Source organism: Neovison vison, chromosome 3 (genome assembly GCF_020171115.1).
Source record: "Neovison vison isolate M4711 chromosome 3, ASM_NN_V1, whole genome shotgun sequence".
NCBI lineage: Eukaryota > Metazoa > Chordata > Mammalia > Carnivora > Mustelidae > Neogale > Neogale vison.
Genome location: NC_058093.1, coordinates 4,565,626 through 4,583,304, shown reverse-complemented (window position 1 = coordinate 4,583,304; position 17,679 = coordinate 4,565,626). Strand labels below are relative to the sequence as shown.

Genomic DNA, 17,679 nt, shown 5'->3' with positions numbered 1-17,679 from the left:
AGGATTGTCTTTTTGCAATACTTGAAATAATTCTTGTCTGTTGCCATTATATATAAATGAATAAATTCATTAATTTCATTTGGCTTTAGCTTTAGATATGCATTTTGTTGTGATTTTATATATATGCATGTGTTATATGCATCCATATGCAAACCATTTCTATGATTCTCAAATTATATCTACAAAACAAGAAGTATTTAGTGAAATTCAGTTTCTGTCCGTGTCCCCTTCCTCTTAAGAAATAATTTTTACTTGCCAATTCCTTCATTTTCAAAATGTAAAGCAAATAGTCATTCCCCTTTTTTAAAAAAGGCAGCACACTCTACTGTTTTATACCTGCTTTTTTCACTTAATATATTCCAAAAATCACTTCAAGAAAGTATGGAGAGAGATTTCTACCGCAGCTGCTTAGTATTCCACGGAGTGAATACACAGTAATGTGTTCAGCCATCCCTCAACCGGCAGACCTGAGTCCTTCCCACTCTTTTGCTGTTATAGGCAAGGCTTCAATAAATACGCCTTTTTCTATTGTTGTCACTGTGTCTTCAGCATTGTATCAGTTAGCTTTTGCTACCTACAGCACACCACCTCAAAGCCGAGTGGCATGAAGCAAATCACTATTAGCTCAAGATTCTGCAGGTCAGCAATTTGGGCAGGGTTCGGCCCCATCCTTCCTTCTGCCGCTCTCACTCGTGCGACTGAGGTCGGCTGTCACCGCAGCCGGAGCTGGATCATCCCAGATACTCATCCGCCTGTCGGGAGCTCGGCAGCCGATCAGCCAAGTTGCCTCGAGCGGCCTCCCGTCCTCCAGGAGGCGAGCCAGCGTTCATTTATGTTCTCGTGCCGTGCCCCGGGTTCCCAGCACATCAGCAGAGAGCAAGCCCAAAGCTCAGGTACTTCTCAGTTTTTCTCCTTGCGATAAGTTCGCTCCTGTCCTAGGGCACTGGACAAGTCCTTTGTCCCCGAGGAGACTGCCCAAAGCTGTGCAGATAGGCAGGGGTATTCCAGCCGCCACTGCAAACAGTTGGCCACAGGGATAGACGCCCCCGAGGCAGGGTGGCTGGGTCACAGGGCACGGTCAAATGTGAAATTGCCAAGTCACACCCCTAACCCTGGAGAGTAAACAGTTTGCGTTCCCTCCAACTATAAATCAAAGTGTCTGTTTCTCATAGTGTCACACTAAGAGTCTGTTTTCAAACTTTTCTATTTTTACCAATGGAAAAGTTGAGGTATCTCAATAGCATTTTAATTTGCAGATCTCATTATGAAGTTGAAATTATATTCCTTTCTTATGCTTAGGGGGCATTTGAAGTGTGTGTGTGTGTGTGTGTGTGTGTGAACTGCTTATATTTTTTTGTCCCTTTTTCCAGAGACAGTGGTTGTCTCCACTTTTATAAGTTTATTTATGTATCTGGAATATTAGCCCTTTTTCAGGGATATAAATTACAAATATTTTTCCAAGTTTGTCTTCATACTTTATTTTTTAGCTATACAAAGGTAGTCAAATTTACTAATCTTTAATGTTTCTGGATTTTGACCCATTGTTAGAAAACTCTTCTCTATTACCAAATAATAGGGGACTTCACCCATGGTTTCCTAATATTTGGGGGGTCAGGGACAGGTCTCCAATTATCCCATTTTCCCTGCAAAGATAGGACCTATCATAGTAGACTAAACTTCTTTAATTGGGTCTGTATTCAGTTGACATTTAAAGTACAACCAATCCGGAATGCCTGAGTGGCTCACTGGGTTAAGCAGCTGCCTTCGGCTCAGGTCATGATCCCAGTGTCCTGGGATCGAGTCCCACATCAGACTCCTTGCTTGGCAGGGAGCCTGCTTCTCCCTCTGCCTCTGCCTGCCACTCTGTCTGCCTGTGCTTGTGTGCTCTCTTTCTCTCTCTCTCACAAATAAATAAAATCTTTAAAAAAACCAAATAAATAAAAATAAAGTACGACCAATCCTAGATAACAATACAGAAATTCTGTATTTCCATTCTCCACCTTCCCCTTTGCTATAGTATACCTAAGTCTACACCCCCTTTTAAAACCAAAGCAAACCCCATCTCCTGCCCAGCATTGCCCAGTGAGGTCAGCAACAACCTCCACACTTCCACATCGACAAGTAGGTAAAAGTACAGGCTTTGCGGTGTGGGACTCTGTCAATTCCTGGTAGTGCACTATCAGGCAAATTACTCAGTCCTTCTAAATCTTAGTCTCTACCTGTAATGTGAAGATAGCAAAACCTCCCCCGACAGGTGTGCTTCATGAGATCATCAGGGTAAGTCACTAGCACAGTACTGGCACACAGTGACTACTCAGTAAATTACAGGGAGCCAATTAAAGAAGCAGAGGAGAGGAACCTTAAGCACCAACTAATAAAAAAAAGAAAATATCTAAGGTTAGGAAATGTGGGGTTTAATGCAGAAGTAGTTTTGTTGGCAGTGATTCATCTGTGTCATGTTTGGGCCCCATGCAGGAACGCACACAGAAGCTGGGGAAACACACTCACAATCGCTGTTTCACTCAGGGATGCTTTTCTGTAGCCTGAGCAGTAGGTCTTTGCTTGGCAAGTAATTGATACACTCTTGAGTATGCCAACTCCAGTTTCCTAACTATGAAAAGGCAAACCCTAAGGAGCAGAAGGCATTTTTGGAGAGCTCATACCTTAAGAAAATTAGGAGTTTTTAGAATCAAAACCTGAAGATCTGAGCCCCTGACCTGAAAATACTGAAGTGCCGGTGTTTACATTCTACCCCGGCACTCAGGGTACTATCTACACCTGCTACTTCTTATCAGATCCACCCAGAGTCTCCCCACCTCCCCGAGGACTGCTCAGGACAAAGCGGTCAGTCCTACCTGAGGTCAGTCCCTCAGGTAGCCCACTCCTGCTAGCCCAGTCCAGGAGCTGTTAGTCCTCCCGCTCAGCTGGTCTCACTCCAGCAGTTTCTGCCTTAAGAGCCTAGGACGCTGAGTGTAAATCTCAACAGGGAAAGAAAAAAAGATACTAAGGGCAGAGCTAGAGATAAATTGAAATGAGACAGGATTAAAAAAAAAAAAATACCAAGTCTTAGGATTACATTTTCAAGATGAGTGAAGCTGGGTTTGGAAGTATTCTGGCATCGTTGGGATTTAACGAGAGCTGACCTTGGCATATACGAAACTTTCCCCTTCAGTTGATCGAGCCCTACATCAGGCTCCTGTCTCAGTGGGAGCCTGCTTCTCCCTCTCCCACTCCCCCTGCTTGTGTTCCCTCTCTCACCGTGTTGCTGTTAAATAAATTTTAAAAAAAAATTTTTTTTTTAAATATCCGGGGGCGCCTAGGTGGCTCAGTGGGTTAAGCCGCTGCCTTCCGCTCAGGTCATGATCTCAGGGTCCTGGGATCGAGCCCCGCATCGGGCTCTCTGCTCAGCAGGGAGCCTGCTTCCCTCTCTCTCTCTCTCTCTGCCTGCCTCTCCGTCTACTCTGTCTGTCAAATAAATGAATAAAATCTTAAAAAAAAAAAAATATCCGAAGAGTTCCCTGCCCCTGGGCCATGCGGAGAGGGGTTCACTTGGGAAAGGGCATGAGAAAAGTTTCTGCAGTGATGGCAATGTTCTGTACATCTCAAGAAGAGTTTGAGTTCCCCAGGCATGGTCATTTATCAACACACAGCTAACCTTTGTGCGTTCCTTTATATGTAAATTCTATACTAAAAATGGCAACAAAATACTGAACTAGTATTCGTGCTGAGCAGGGAATAAGCATGCTGAAATAAATACATGTCTGTTTACTTGAATATATTAAAAACGGATGAATGAGATGGATGTTAGTCAGATGTTAATGATAAAATCTAAGTGGTTGATGCACAAATGTTTACTCTAAAATTGTTCAACATCACTGTATGTTTGAAATTTTTCATGATAAGATGTTGAGAAGTTAGTGCTGGATCAGAAGCAAACAAACCTGTCTGCATGCTGGGGGGCACAGCAATTCTGAGGACGGTCACTGGGAACACGGAATTCCTTCCGGCGTACCCTCCGCCCGCCCGTTGGCCACCGACCTCTCCTCTGGCACAAACCCTGGCCAACATGTCCTCTGCGCTTTCATAACCATGCCCTCACCCTCTGGGCAAAGGTGAACAGAAAAACAGCGCAAGACACTCAACTGTCGAGGCGACCTTTGTGAAGACTCAGCCTTACGAGGCCGTCGTGATGAGCCGTCAGCGAGCGCACCTCCCTGCACGAGCAGAGAGCAAGAGCTTGACTGTTCACAGACACATGCACACACGTACACACACCAAAAGAAACCCAACCTAAGTGCAGTAACTAACATAAGTTGCTTAATATTTCAGATTCAGAATTATTGAGATGGCCTTCTCAGGGCATGAAAAAAATGATCTGTATTTGCCTCTCATTTACATTGTTCGTGGAGAAAGAGCTTAACGTTGGTTGAGCCCTGGATATGGTTGTGAGGTTTGCATACATCGGTTCATGTAGTCCTCAGAGCCCATTATCCTCATTTTATAACAAGGCTCACAGTCACGGAGCCAGTAGACGTAGATCTAGGATTCAAACCAAGATCTCCTCCACTCAAAACTCTTTCTTTTCACCAAAGCACACTGTCATGGACACTTAAAATAGGTTTCATCCTGCAAAGCTAACATCACTACGGGAACATCAGCCGTTTGGCTAGGATTATACAAAAAAAAAAAAGGCAGTTTCATGTTCTCCTTCAATTGCTTTTACCCAAACACCACCCACCAAAAGGTATCTCTGAGTTTACACTCCCCACCAGTGTTGTTGACCAATGTAGCAGGAACACAAAAGTTGGCCAGCGTTTCCATAGCTTCTACAGCTTTGGGGAGCTGTTCAGGGTTTAATAAAGCTGCTTAAGGGAAATCACTTTTGATGTCAGTGTTGCTAGTTCAGAAACTAGGATTCGATGGCTCCATTTCTGCCTAATGATCTCCTATATCATGCTGCGACCATCAGACAAAAATCCTTATCCAACGGACTGAGGGAACATTTCCCCCACGGGTTAAGCCACATTCCTGAACCACAGAACTATGTAGTCATCACCCAGTAGGTGGCACTAGCTGTGTTCTTACTCCGGTGGCAGTCCTGGGACCTAGGTCAGAGGTCATCTCCTACTAGGGTTGTAAATGTTTGAAACAGACTTGTCTCCACAGCAATCAAACAACGCCTTGCATATTATTTGTGGAGATTTAGCTGGCTGTGTGCAGACCAAGACTGAGATCTGTAAGGGGGTGGGGGCTCTATCAGGCGTTCCCTGGGGAGTGTACCACGTCTGCAATCCCACTACTTCTCACTCCGCCGGCCTCTCTGCGCATAATCAAGAGGGGCCTGAGGAACGCTCCGGTGAGGAACGCTCCGGTGTTAGCCGGGGGCTGCGATAAACATGTATTTGCTGAGAGAGGCAGTGATAAAATCTATTTTCAAAAAAGTTTAACAGAAACCCAGGATGAAAAAGCTTTTTACTGTGATATAGCCCCAAATGAAGTCCGATCATTATAGATGATCTGATTTTAATAGACCTAATTCGAGCCATTCTACGTGAACCTTTTCAAAACTCAGCAGAGTTCACATCCAGAGGCCTTACGCACGGACACCACCTGCTTTACTCAGTTCTGCTCCTCGGAAGCATAGGCTTCCAGCTCTCTCACTGTGGCATATTCTAGCCTAACAATGATGAAAGAAACTACATATGCATTTCAAAACAGCTATGTTGGGAGAGAGATCAAGGGCAGGAGACAAAAATCTTTAGGGTCTTACTCCAAGTTCAGCTCTACCACTCCTGCACTTACAAATCCTCCTCCGGATCGAGCAGAGAAGCAACTCCTAGTTCCATCAAGTTCGGGGGGAAAATCTATCGCAGGCGTGTAAACGAGCATGTCAATTTTACTCACATACATTCAATATATGGATAAGAAACTGAACTCTACATTCAAAAGATTTTGATGGAGTAAAACAGAAAATTCAACTTTTGCTGGGAAATCATTTTAAAAAGTTTCTGAAGACATGCCAAGGCCATCAGCTGAGGTTGTAGGGACACGTGGTGGCAAGGGCCATGGTGTGGGAAGTGGACTGACTCCTGGGGTCTACTGCGGCCTTGGGCTGGCACAGTCCTCGAACGTGGGAGCCACGCGCCTTGTGGGCTCCCCATCAAGGCCTTTCAGAAGGCTTACACGCCTACCTGTCAAACATGTTAAATGTTCCTTTTGCTACATCACACCAGTTACCTCATAGTGGTAAAGAGCCCTTAGGAACATCTTTGGGTCTAATGTTCTTAATGAAGAAAGTGCTAAGGTTTATTAGGAACAGTCTATGGCCTTTTCTCTAGTCTGTTTCTCAGTCTGTGATCTGTGCTTTGAGAAACCTCTTTAGACCCGATTAGCTCAGAAACCTGGAGTAATGTGGTTATAGTACTTAGACACAAACTCTGGGAAGAGTTGAACAGGCCTGGGAAGGAAGAGGTTTCCCTAAGCTTCTCCCTCAGAGCCTTACGCACACCACTCACGACAGTGCTGTTTTCCAAAGGTCACAAGCATTTCCTCAGCATACCTTAACGGTTAATCATTACAATGACTTTGTGAAATGAGGGAGTGTTTCTTTACCCTAACATTTAATCATTGGCTGAAGCCTGGTTTTCACCACAGCCAAGTACACCTGCCTTTACCCCTCTATAACCCCCTTTTCTACCAGAAATGTGAAAACACTCTCATCAGATGGGGAACTTAAACAAAGAAAAGGCAAAAGAGATTTTTACAAAAGCCATCACAGGGCAAGTAATCCCAAGCAGCAGCCTAGAGGCGGAGACAGACGCTGGGCAAGTGCTCCGTGTGGACTGCTTTCCTGGGGTTTCCAAGGTTTGCTGTCGGGAGAACCTTTCCAAGTACATCAAAGAAAAGGATCTTAGGAGTCACTGGAGCCTAAGGTTTCGTGGAGCAAACAGTACTTAGTTTCATAACAGAAAAGGGAAGTCATTTTGGTAACTGGAATGCCAGATCTATATAAACTTAAAACTGCCATTGTCTCCACGCTGCTGTAGAGACGGCCAGTGTGCACCTCTGAGAACACTTTGTGGGGCCACGTAACCAGCTTCCTAGACTTTAAACGTTCTCATAATTACTGTTGGATTTTTTTTTACTAACTTCCCATCTGTTTATTCTGCATCATCCCTTTGGCGTTATTACTAAACCCAGCAAATTAAACATTCTTTTAAAATGTTAAATAATAAAAATACAAATCACAAGGATTCAGTACTACAAATATTCAGGGAATCAAGTTAAACTGCCCTCACAGAGCAGACTACCCGCAGACCCCAGCCTGCGAAAGCAAAGCCAAAAGACACCTCTTTTTATATAGGTGTATAGGTGTATAGGTATATATAGGAAAGGGGTGTGTGTGTGTAGGTATATACAGGAAAACCTGTGTAAATGCCCTTGGGAAAGCACACCGCAACCTTCACTATTCCTCATCCTTCTCTGGCCTTGTGAGGTTCATCCTCCCGTCTCTGTAGTGCAGCCACCAGCCAAAAACCTGTCGCAGAGAAGCGAGGCCGGCTGGCTGATGAGCCTTGAAACCACTTCAGAACTGTTTTGTAGAGATGAGATGGGGCCCCATTCTAGCAGGTGTGTATTTCTAAACTACGTGGTTTTGGTTTTGGTAGGTGTTTAGACATTTAAAAATTCACAAGTGAAAGCACCAGGGAAGAGGAAGGTAGAAAACTTTCTTCCTCTTCTTGTTGAGAACCGTCCAAGCAGACTGGTGGGGCAAACATTCGTTATGGACTGTAATTCACTTTGCTTTGGTTTTGGAGGCTTCCCTTAAGAAAAAAGAGATCTGTTAATAAACAGTAACACAGAACAAGATTAAGTTATTGAGGCAAATGTCAATTACAAAATTAACAGCTTAGATCGTTCTCTATTTAATCGCAACATGTTGAAGGAGAACAGTATTTCCACACCTAACGCTGCATCTTCTTCTGTTCTTGAGGTATGATCAGGTGACACTCTGCCTACTACGTGCCAGAAATCACCCTCATCACTTACGTGGAAAATCTCCTGTAACTCTCTAAGGGGATCCTATTACTTGTTTTTGTATTTGTGGAACTTAAGGCTTATAGAGGTCCTAAGTGTAGTAATTTGTCCAACATCATAGGTGAGGATACAGGGCACCAGGACTAGAAGCTCAGCTATCCCTCCCGATAGTTTACTTTTCTGAAACTCCAAAATTCTTTTAAAATCATCTTTAACACCATATTCACACAAATCAATTGTGTATTACTGCTCCTACCCCTATTTAAAGAAAAACTTATATGCTAACTTTTAGTAAATTTTTACTTCCAACATGTTATCTTGTATCTTAAAAAGGTATTAGCCACAAAGCCAAATTCACTGGGTTAAGGCTAAAAGAAAACCTTCTAGAATATACAAACCCTAGTTACCAAAGTACTATGAACCACGAATAAGCTCCTTGAGAGGACTCGTCACCGACCCCTTAACTCCCCAGTGTCTCACACTCAGTGTGTACAGCAATTTGTTAAGACACACTGAATTGGAGAAATGAATATTCTGGTACCAATTTTCATATTCAAAGGCTATGGCGTTCTTAGAAAACAGAGTCTACTTAAATTATTTTGTGATTTAAGGCAGGGACAAAAGGCGACAAGTACAGAGCTAAGCAGTCCCCTGGCTGAAGTAATCATTACAACTATGGTAAAATTTACCGGCTCTCCATTGCAAATCATTGAAAGAGCAAAAATAAGGGAAGTCCGTTAACATTAATGCAAGTTTTATTGGGGCTAATTTGGAAGAACTGAATTCTAACAAAGGAAAAATTTACCAGTTACCCACTCTATAGTAGAAAGTGGGAACTGGGTGTCATTTATAACACATAAAGAAATTCTACCTTTACATTTCTAAATAAAGCTGTATGCACTTCTTAAGAGAGAGCCGTTTAACTTTGGTTGATAAGGCTTTGTGAATTATGTTCAGAAACTTGGACAATATTCACACACACACTTTTCAAATAAAAGTTAAGTACCTAGGATTTTCACTCCAGGATGAGTTTCTGCAAGTACCTAAGGACACTCTAACTTAAAGACTGCATATTTCTACATGAATTCAATTTGAATTGCCTTCATCTATGTACCACAATTTTTTAAAATATTTAGATCACTATTTATTATGACTTTTTAATTCCCTCAAATTATACTTTAATATTTGACATAGTAGTTTCAAAAAATAAATATTCAAGGCCTCGGTTTTAAGTTTTCCTTCAGTGTAATGCACACAGTTGACAACAAGTATTAACAGGACTACCCTAAAATAAATGCAGCTTTCTTATAAAAATTCCTGGTTATAATACAGTTTCCATTCTACTCCATAATTCTGATAAAGAATATATTCTTTTTGGTAATAAAACAAGAGTTTAGAAGATTCAGTCCTTGGAAAATCCTCTTGGCAGTCACTCAAATGAAGAAGTCAATCATTCCTGGAGTCACAAACACTCAAAAACTGCTATTACCACTGAGTTTTGGGAGGCGGTTTTGGTGGTTATTGCTTCAGTTGCCAATACCTGAATTAAGACAAAAGAACATCTCCCACTAAGCCTTACTTTAAATATTACAAAATGTATATGGAAAATAGACTCATAGAGGCTATAATGCTGATGTCTTAAGGAACTCACCCACACAACAGGGGCGTGTTTTTAAAGGATAACTACTGATCTTTTTGCCCTAAAAATAAATGCCCCTACTTTTCAGAGTCTTCCCATTCTTCAAATTCTTCCAACAGGAGACTTGAGCAGCTTAACAGTTTTGCTATAAGAACAATCCACTCTTGTTAACAAACCCAAAACATAAGAGGAAACCGATAAAGGACACAGTTTTCACAGTTGACGATAAATAAAAGTGCAGTAAGTGTTCAAGTAGGGTGTGTAGTTTAAAAACTACATGTGAGTATTGGGCATAGGTCATCTTTTAAAGGCTCTCCGAGGGTCCCTGCCATTACTTATTGTGGTCATGACTGTTTGATTATTAGCTGTTCCGTGTAGCTGTGAATGTGTAGGTCCCCGGCCATTGCTTCTACCAGCATATGAAAACTGGCATCCCCGTGATTCTGGGCCAGCTTGAACCCCGTTTCCTAAAAAGAATATAAAAACTCATCACCATTTCAGACACTGATATATAGTAACACACCTATTTGAAGTTCTGACACGTGTTTACAAGTAGTAGTAGAGAAAACAAATGCCCTTGTTTTTAAACTACTAGAAAAGACTCAATGTGCGTTCTGAGTTTTCCAAACATGTAATTACTGTAAATGTATTAGCTTGAAGCTGTATTAATATGGAGAAAGAAATAGAACAATTTGGGGAACAAAATGAGAAATTAGTCGAGAAAAACATAGTAGTGTCCTGCGCCAAAATTGTAAGGGAAAAAGAAAAAAAAAGGTGAAACAGTGTATGAACACTGGCATTAGGTTCAAATATGGTTAATAATTCAGAATGAACAATGGAATTCTCATTTTTCAAAGGACAAGACAGCAAAGTTTCCCACAATGTGATCGTTACCAGCTGTGCCAAAACATGCACCCACCGCGTTAAACAGACTTTAGCCACCCGACTGAACTCCCAATCTCAAAGCTTTTCCTCCCTAATAAAAACTTCAAAAGACACAGCTGAAAGACCCATTAACGTGGCATCTGAGAGTATTTGAGGGGTAAAGGCCAATCTTTTAAAGAGGCAGCTATCAGCACGTGTGAAAATTTAAGGTGAGCTATTAAAGGTAAAAGGCTTTTGGTTTGCCAAAATAACCAGTAATTTTCCATCTATTATAAATAATCACCAGATTATAGAAATTTTGTTAAAAATAAAATCAATGGAAAACCTATCACGCGTCACTAAATCAGATTTCTTATTATCAGCCACCGTTTAAATACAGAATGTGCTCTGGGAGGTGGGTGGGCGAGGGCGAAGCAGGTGAAGGGGCTTAAGAGCCCACATACCGACCCGCCGACTGCTGAACCACTACACTGCGGGTGCGAAACTCATAAAACACTGTGTTAACCACAAGGAATTTAAACGGATAAATAAAATACATGTGTACAAAATGTTTTTTTAAAAATAAAAATAAGATGCTCAGTAAGTTAGCTTAAGAGAGCTCATCTGCTATTTAGGAAATCACTTACTGGGGAATTCCCTGTGGACTAGCAGCTCACTTTTAGTGTCAATGCGCACCTAATGACAGTTTTCTTCTAATCTTTCATAAGATATATTCGCTTAACTTCTTAACACCTGATCACAAATATAAAAAAAAAAAATCTTACCCACTGGTCCAAATGTACCTGTACCCATATTATTATTCATGGAATTATTCTTCTGCTCATTGTGTGCCTAAAAAATATGTTTTTAATTTAACCGATTAAAGATTTATTAAAAAAAATTATTATAATAACAAGTTATATCCATTCTTTAGTTTTGTTTTTGTTGTTTTTTTTTTTTTTAAACAAATTTTTAAAAGATTTATCCAAGTCCATTCAATGTTACTATTCAGGAATGTTTCCCAAAGCTTTTATAGCTTCTGCTGTATCTTACTGTGTTCTCCTGATATTCCTCCCTACTGCTCCAAGTGCTCAATGGCACATATATTTAACACCAAAGGTATATGTATATATACTCACAAAATATACAGAATGACAATGACTTTATATTCTTTTTTAAAACTGTCCTCATTATTTCTGGGTAGGACAGGGTTGAACACCTAGCCAGAGAATTATAGTACCCTGTCAAAATTAGTCTAATCATATGAACAGACTATACATTTGGATTAATTACCCCTCTGCTCTGTTGTCCTCGATAATCTGGGTTGGGTTCACTGAAATTTGGCACTTCTGAATAAACCATACAAAATCTGAAAGAAAATAAAGCACAAGTTAAACGATTCCTAAAATAATCAACCTTTCTTTGCGTAACATGCATAACTTATAGGAATGAAGAATTTAGGTGTTCAATGAATTAACTAAAAAGCAACATGCTAACTGTTTATACAACGAAAACTTCCTAAACGCCATGTTCCATAAAAAACAAAGCATTCTAAAACACTCAATGGTCCACAATACTTAAAATATTCTATTTTTTATTTTAGTTCTTCTGTACTGCAAAAACTAAATCATGTCAAAGATCAAGGACGCAGAAACACATCTCTGTGCTGTTTTTCCACATAGGCTGCTGTCCCTGAACCATGTTTAGGGTTCCAGAGTGGCTTGTCCAGCAGTGGTGATGGATTTGCACTGATCCATCCACACACCCCCATCCAGTCCCTCTCCTGACCAATCACTGTGACTCTGCAAAGATAATCATTCAAGGTTAAGAGCGGACTCTGCAGGTATGACAAAGACATGTGGCTATTAGGACAACAGTTTATTCAAATGCTTCTTGTAAGCTGACTATGGCATATACGAAGATTACACATAAGCATTTACTTAGCTCCTCACCCCATAAATAAATTAAAAAATCGGTTTTGGTATATCCTAGACTGACCCTAACAAAGTCAAGTCAAAGAAGAATAGAGTGACCTCCACTGGTTCTTCACATAACTGGCCTCTTTCTCCGTATACATGAAGGTCAGGAAAAACCCCACGTCTTTGGATGATACTGACGCTAAGAGCTTTCATAACAAGTTGCTCTAATACTGCTCTAAAAACAAACATAAACAAACAGTTTTTCTCCTAACAAAAGCAAAGTGTTACCAATTTCTGATCTTGAAAAGCTAGCAAGATTGTTTATCTTTTCCCAACAATTTTATCCCTGCAGTGTAGAACATTTCTTTCTTTTTTTTTTTTGTGCCGTGTGTGGCTTCTGTAGGTCTTCAAATCTCCTACAAGCAGAATGAACTAATGATTTGGCTCACTGCCAACACAATACTTTATGAACACATCCCAAATGTCTAAGCTAATATGGAGGCTAAATTACCTTTACACCCCTAGAGAGGATGGTTCCTCCAAGTCAGGGTGGAGATTACCAGGGTAGGAGTATACGGAAGCTCGCATTGTAGCTGCCTGTACGGTACCTAGACTGTGGATAAATACAGGACTTCAATGGTCATCGCTGCAAGTCCTTCTACCGTGAGTACATATTCACCCATAAATGAAAAAAGAAAATTTAAACTCTTGGCCTGAAACCTAACTTCTTACCTAGCTTCTTCTTTGGCATTTCACCAGAAGACAGAACCTATTTAAAACTGCACTGTGACACCTAAAAGATACGTGTTCCCAAACTCTACAGAAATGGCCCCACTGGGGCTCATCTCAAGTGCAACTTCATACTCTTTGCCAGGAAAACTACCATTCTCAACCACAGGAAACAATATGGACGGCTGTTAAGCTGGTACATACATGCAAAGTTGTTTTTACAGCGAAGCTATTGAAGGCATTCCGTTTACCAATACAGAAAAGCCAAGAAGTTTATCCTTTATAGTTTATACGTACCAGTTACTCTGTAGACACTACGTGTAAGTTATTCACTTACAGGAAATGCATTTGAATACTTACTCCCCAATTTTTTGAAGTTCTCCACCCCTTCCAGTGTACAGCGTCAAACAGCCTTTCCACATGGATGCATACCTAGAAAGGAAAGAAACGTCTGTTCTGTAAAAATACATGTATTTCCTTCTACTTAAGTGAAACTTTATACTTTTTTTTTTGTATCGGGGCGTAGGTGTAGATCAAACTCTGTCTATGGTAGTAAATCAATTAGTCTAATTTATTAACTTGTTACTTACAATCGAACAGTACAAAGAGAAGTCTACTGCCAAATTTTGACATAATTATCTAAACTATAACCAACCCTAGAAAACAGAAAGTCTTTTTGAAAAGCAAGCATTGTTATACTCCAAAGATCACATCTTCAATTAACAAAGAACTTTCAATTGAAGAGATTCAAGCAGAAATTATTTCTCAATCATAGCATATAGAATATCAACACCAAGTATGTACTTTTATACACATTAACTTGGTCTCCTCAGATTATTCAGTAAAACAGATTTTCCTTTTTCTCTATAAAACACATAGGAGGATTCATGAGCTACTGAAAATTTGGTAAAATTTAATCAAGGGCCTAAAATCAATCACAAATCTCACCTATCTGCCTTTCCAAACTTGCAATCTTTACCATCAATTTAGCTGAACAGATTATTTACTCTGATCAACTCTGAGAGTGCAGACAGCATCATTAAATATTCCTGCACAAAAATCTAATAAAAATGTAAATTAAACATTGTAAAATCAGGTCTAAAATTTGGTTTTCAGTGGTTCTCTATAAACTACAATGGTAACTTTAGGACCTAGAATGTTAAATTATAGGGGCGCCTGGGTGGCTTAGTGGGTTTAGCATCTGCCTTTGGCTCAGGTCAAGATCCCAGAGTTCCAGGATGGAGTCCCCAGGTCTGCACAGGGCTGCTTGCTCAGCAGGGAGCCCGTTTCTCCCTGCCTGCCACTCCCCCTGCTTGTGAGCTCTCTCCCTCTGACAAATAAATAAAACCTTAAAAAAAATGACAAATTATAATTAAATATTGTTAACTAAGTAGTTGTATTTCATTTTTTAACATAGATTAATAAATACTAGTTAGTTCCACATTATACATTCGTCTTTAGTAAGGGTAATCCACTAAAGACTCTTATGCTATACAAAAAGCAACTTAGAAGAAAAAGAGTGCACTAATATTTCACCTTAGTAATGTAAAAGTTAAAGCATGCTGAGAAAAAATTTTGAAGTTTCAACAAGTAAACATTTAACTTGCATTTGTTTTCGGAATGAGGTCAACGACAGATACGACTAGAACTGAATGGCGGCCTTACAATAGGCCAGACTCAGCCACACATGTTATTTTTTAAGTAAGGTGTAATTATTCCCATTTTACAGATGAGGAAATTACCGAAGTGTAAAAACCTCAAGGTCACACTGAAGTTACAAAATAGTGGAGTTTCTTTAGTTTTGAATTTTCCTTTATATTATACTCCTTGAAACTCTATAAATACTATATGGAACTTGATGTTAGTTTTTCCACAAATTTTTTGACGGACATACCTATGTATTTCCCACTGACCCCAAAATAATGAGATATCTGAAATGAGATGCTGTTTACACTACTGTAGATAGATGCGAAATATTCTGGCAGCCAGAAAAACTTCAATTATGCTAATCCGCACCACACCCTCCTAGGCAGGAATTCTCTTTTGTGTCAGCTACAGATGTGGACGTTTAAAGACACAATTAGTGTCCTGAGTCACTGCAGGAGAATAAAATGTCTATGCTCTGACTCTCACTTCCTTCTTCGAGGACACTGCCTCACTTCCTGAAGCAGCTCTGAGGCCTGCACCTATTACCAAAGGGCCTACCCAACCTCCAGCGTTCAGGGTGATCTGACACTTCTCTTCCTGCCGAACATTTTTCTGCCTATCATTCTGGTTCGTGTACTGCACTGACCTTACAGCAGCAGGCACCGGAAGTCATCTTCCAGAATGTGCCTTCCAGATACTGTGAACTTCCCTTAACTTTTCCATTCCGGTACAAACTGGACATACCGCAGACCTGCTGAACTGTCCAACTACAATCTGACGTCCTGTCTAAACAAAATACGCAGGATTTCAAAAGCCACTAAAAAGGGGGAAAAGCTAGAAAAGCGCTGACAACTGTATTAAATAATTTATGGGGGAAAAAAAAAAAGTAAGTAGGATGAATTTATGCCAATTTTGCCAATCTACAAAAAACACCGAGTAATCCCAAAAACGTATTTAACCATCTGTACAGAGGGAAAGTGGGCTAGATTCCGGGGTCAAACTGACCGCTTTCCTGGGAGGGGGTTCCATCCGAAGCTGTCCACTACCCAAAATGACCATCCAAGGGGCCCCAAACTGCGCGGAGGGCCACCGAGCAGACAGGAGCTGCAGCACCTGTCAGGGTCCCCAGCGGGTGGCTGTAGGCTGTCACCTAGGAAGCCTCCGCCCGCCCCCCCGCACACCTACCCTCGGGTCAACCGAATGATGTCCCCCGGCTGGATGAGACCTCCGATTTCATCCCACACGGAGATCGTGATGCTGCCCGTTTTGTCGGCCACTTTGCATGATCTCACTTCATGGCCGTCTTTGGTTTTGGTCACACGTCCTGCGGAGAGTTAAAATCGCAAGGGGGAGGGGTGCGTTAGGTAACGAGGACTTCAGAGAGGCTCGAACTCCTCCTCCGCGGACAGGGGCAAGAGGTCGAGCCCCGCGACTTCGCCGCAGGTCGGATCCGAGCCCGGGGCTGGGGGGGCACCGGGGCCACGTGGACGGGGGAGGGGTGGGGGCCTCGCAGGGGAGGAGGAGGAGGGGGAGCCCCGGGCTGGCGGCGCGGCGCCCTCCCCTCCTGCCCAGCACGCGCGGGGCAGCGGGGCGGGCGGCGGACCCCACTTACCTATCTCCAGCACAATAAAGACGACATTTAAGTTTTTCAGTCCGGGCTTAATGTCTTTTATGAAAAGAGGAGGGTCGGTGCCCCCGTTCATACCGAGGCAGGTGCGGCTACGGCTGCGGAGACGCGGGTGGGCGGGGGGACGAAGCCTCCCACCTCCCGGGCCGGGGCGAGGGCGCGGGGGAGACCCTGGGCGGGGGCGGCGAGCGCACGGGCAGGAAGAGGCCGGTCGGGGACCAGGGACACCAGCCCAGACGGCACTGAGCGCCCAAAACAGAGACGGAAAAAGGGGAAAAGCTCCCGAGTTCCAAAGCAAAGGAAGAGGCGGCCGGACCCGAGCGCGCTGCGGCGGGGCGGCAGCGACCCCGGGCCGGGCGGCCCCCCTCGGACAAAAGGAAGGTCAAAAAAGGCAGCGAGGGGTGGCCTCCGCCCGGAGTCCCCTCACACTCGCAACACACACGCGCGAGCTTGTCCCAAGCTTCGGGAAGGGACAGACTGTGACAGCGAACCCGGCGCCGAGACCCGGCGACCACGCACGCTCCGTCCCGAACCGCGACTGCCGCACGCGCCCGCGCGCCGGCCGGTCCCCTACCCCGGCAGCCCCGCCCCTTATGACGTCACGGGCGTCGGCACGCCCGTCGCCGGGCTCGCCCAGCCCGCAGGAAGGGAAGCGAGGGGTCCGGAACCGGCCGGCGTCGCACGCGCAGCCTCCCTCGCTCCTCGCGGGCTGTCCTCTCGAGCCCCGCCCCCCGAAGCCGTCCAATGAGCGCTCGGCCCCGCCCCTCCCGCCCCGCCCACCCCGCTCCGCCGTCGCTGAGCCGCGTCCGGGTGTCCGGCGGCTTTTTGCCGGCTCCGGGCGGTCACCGAGCGGCGCGGGGTGTCCTTGCTCCTTTCTCGCTAGGAGTTCGGCCCTCCCCGGGCGCTTTAGCCCCTCGTCCCCGTGGGGACACGGGGCAGCGCCTGTGTTTAGGGCCCGTGGGTCGTTCAGAGAGGGGCGCCCAGGCGCAAGCCGGGGCGGCTGTGGGCGGAGGGACGCGCCGGCAGACGGGCGAGTCCCCGCTCCGCGGCCAGGCCTCGGCTGGGGAGGGGCCTCGGCTGGGGCGGGGCCTCGGCTGGGGCGGGGCCTCGGCTGGGGCGGGGCCTCGGCTGGGGAGGGGCCTCGGCTGGGGCGGGGCCGGGGCCTTTGCTCTGCCACGTCTGTTCCGTCCCAGGGACGGTGAGGGGTTCCCGGAGGT

General features: G+C 43.7%; 1 protein-coding gene across 1 annotated transcript; it reads right to left on the bottom strand.

Moving 5' to 3' along the window:
- Window positions 1-7,901: 7,901 nt before the first annotated feature.
- On the bottom strand, window positions 7,902-16,980 carry NABP1 (nucleic acid binding protein 1). The gene is made up of 6 exons (XM_044241194.1): window positions 16,448-16,980; window positions 16,021-16,159; window positions 13,549-13,620; window positions 11,834-11,909; window positions 11,326-11,392; window positions 7,902-10,143 (listed from the first exon to the last, which is right to left on the bottom strand). Exons 1-6 carry the CDS (start codon window positions 16,536-16,538, stop codon window positions 9,974-9,976), a joined length of 615 nt encoding a protein of 204 aa, XP_044097129.1. The 5' UTR covers window positions 16,539-16,980; the 3' UTR covers window positions 7,902-9,973.
- Window positions 16,981-17,679: the final 699 nt, after the last annotated feature.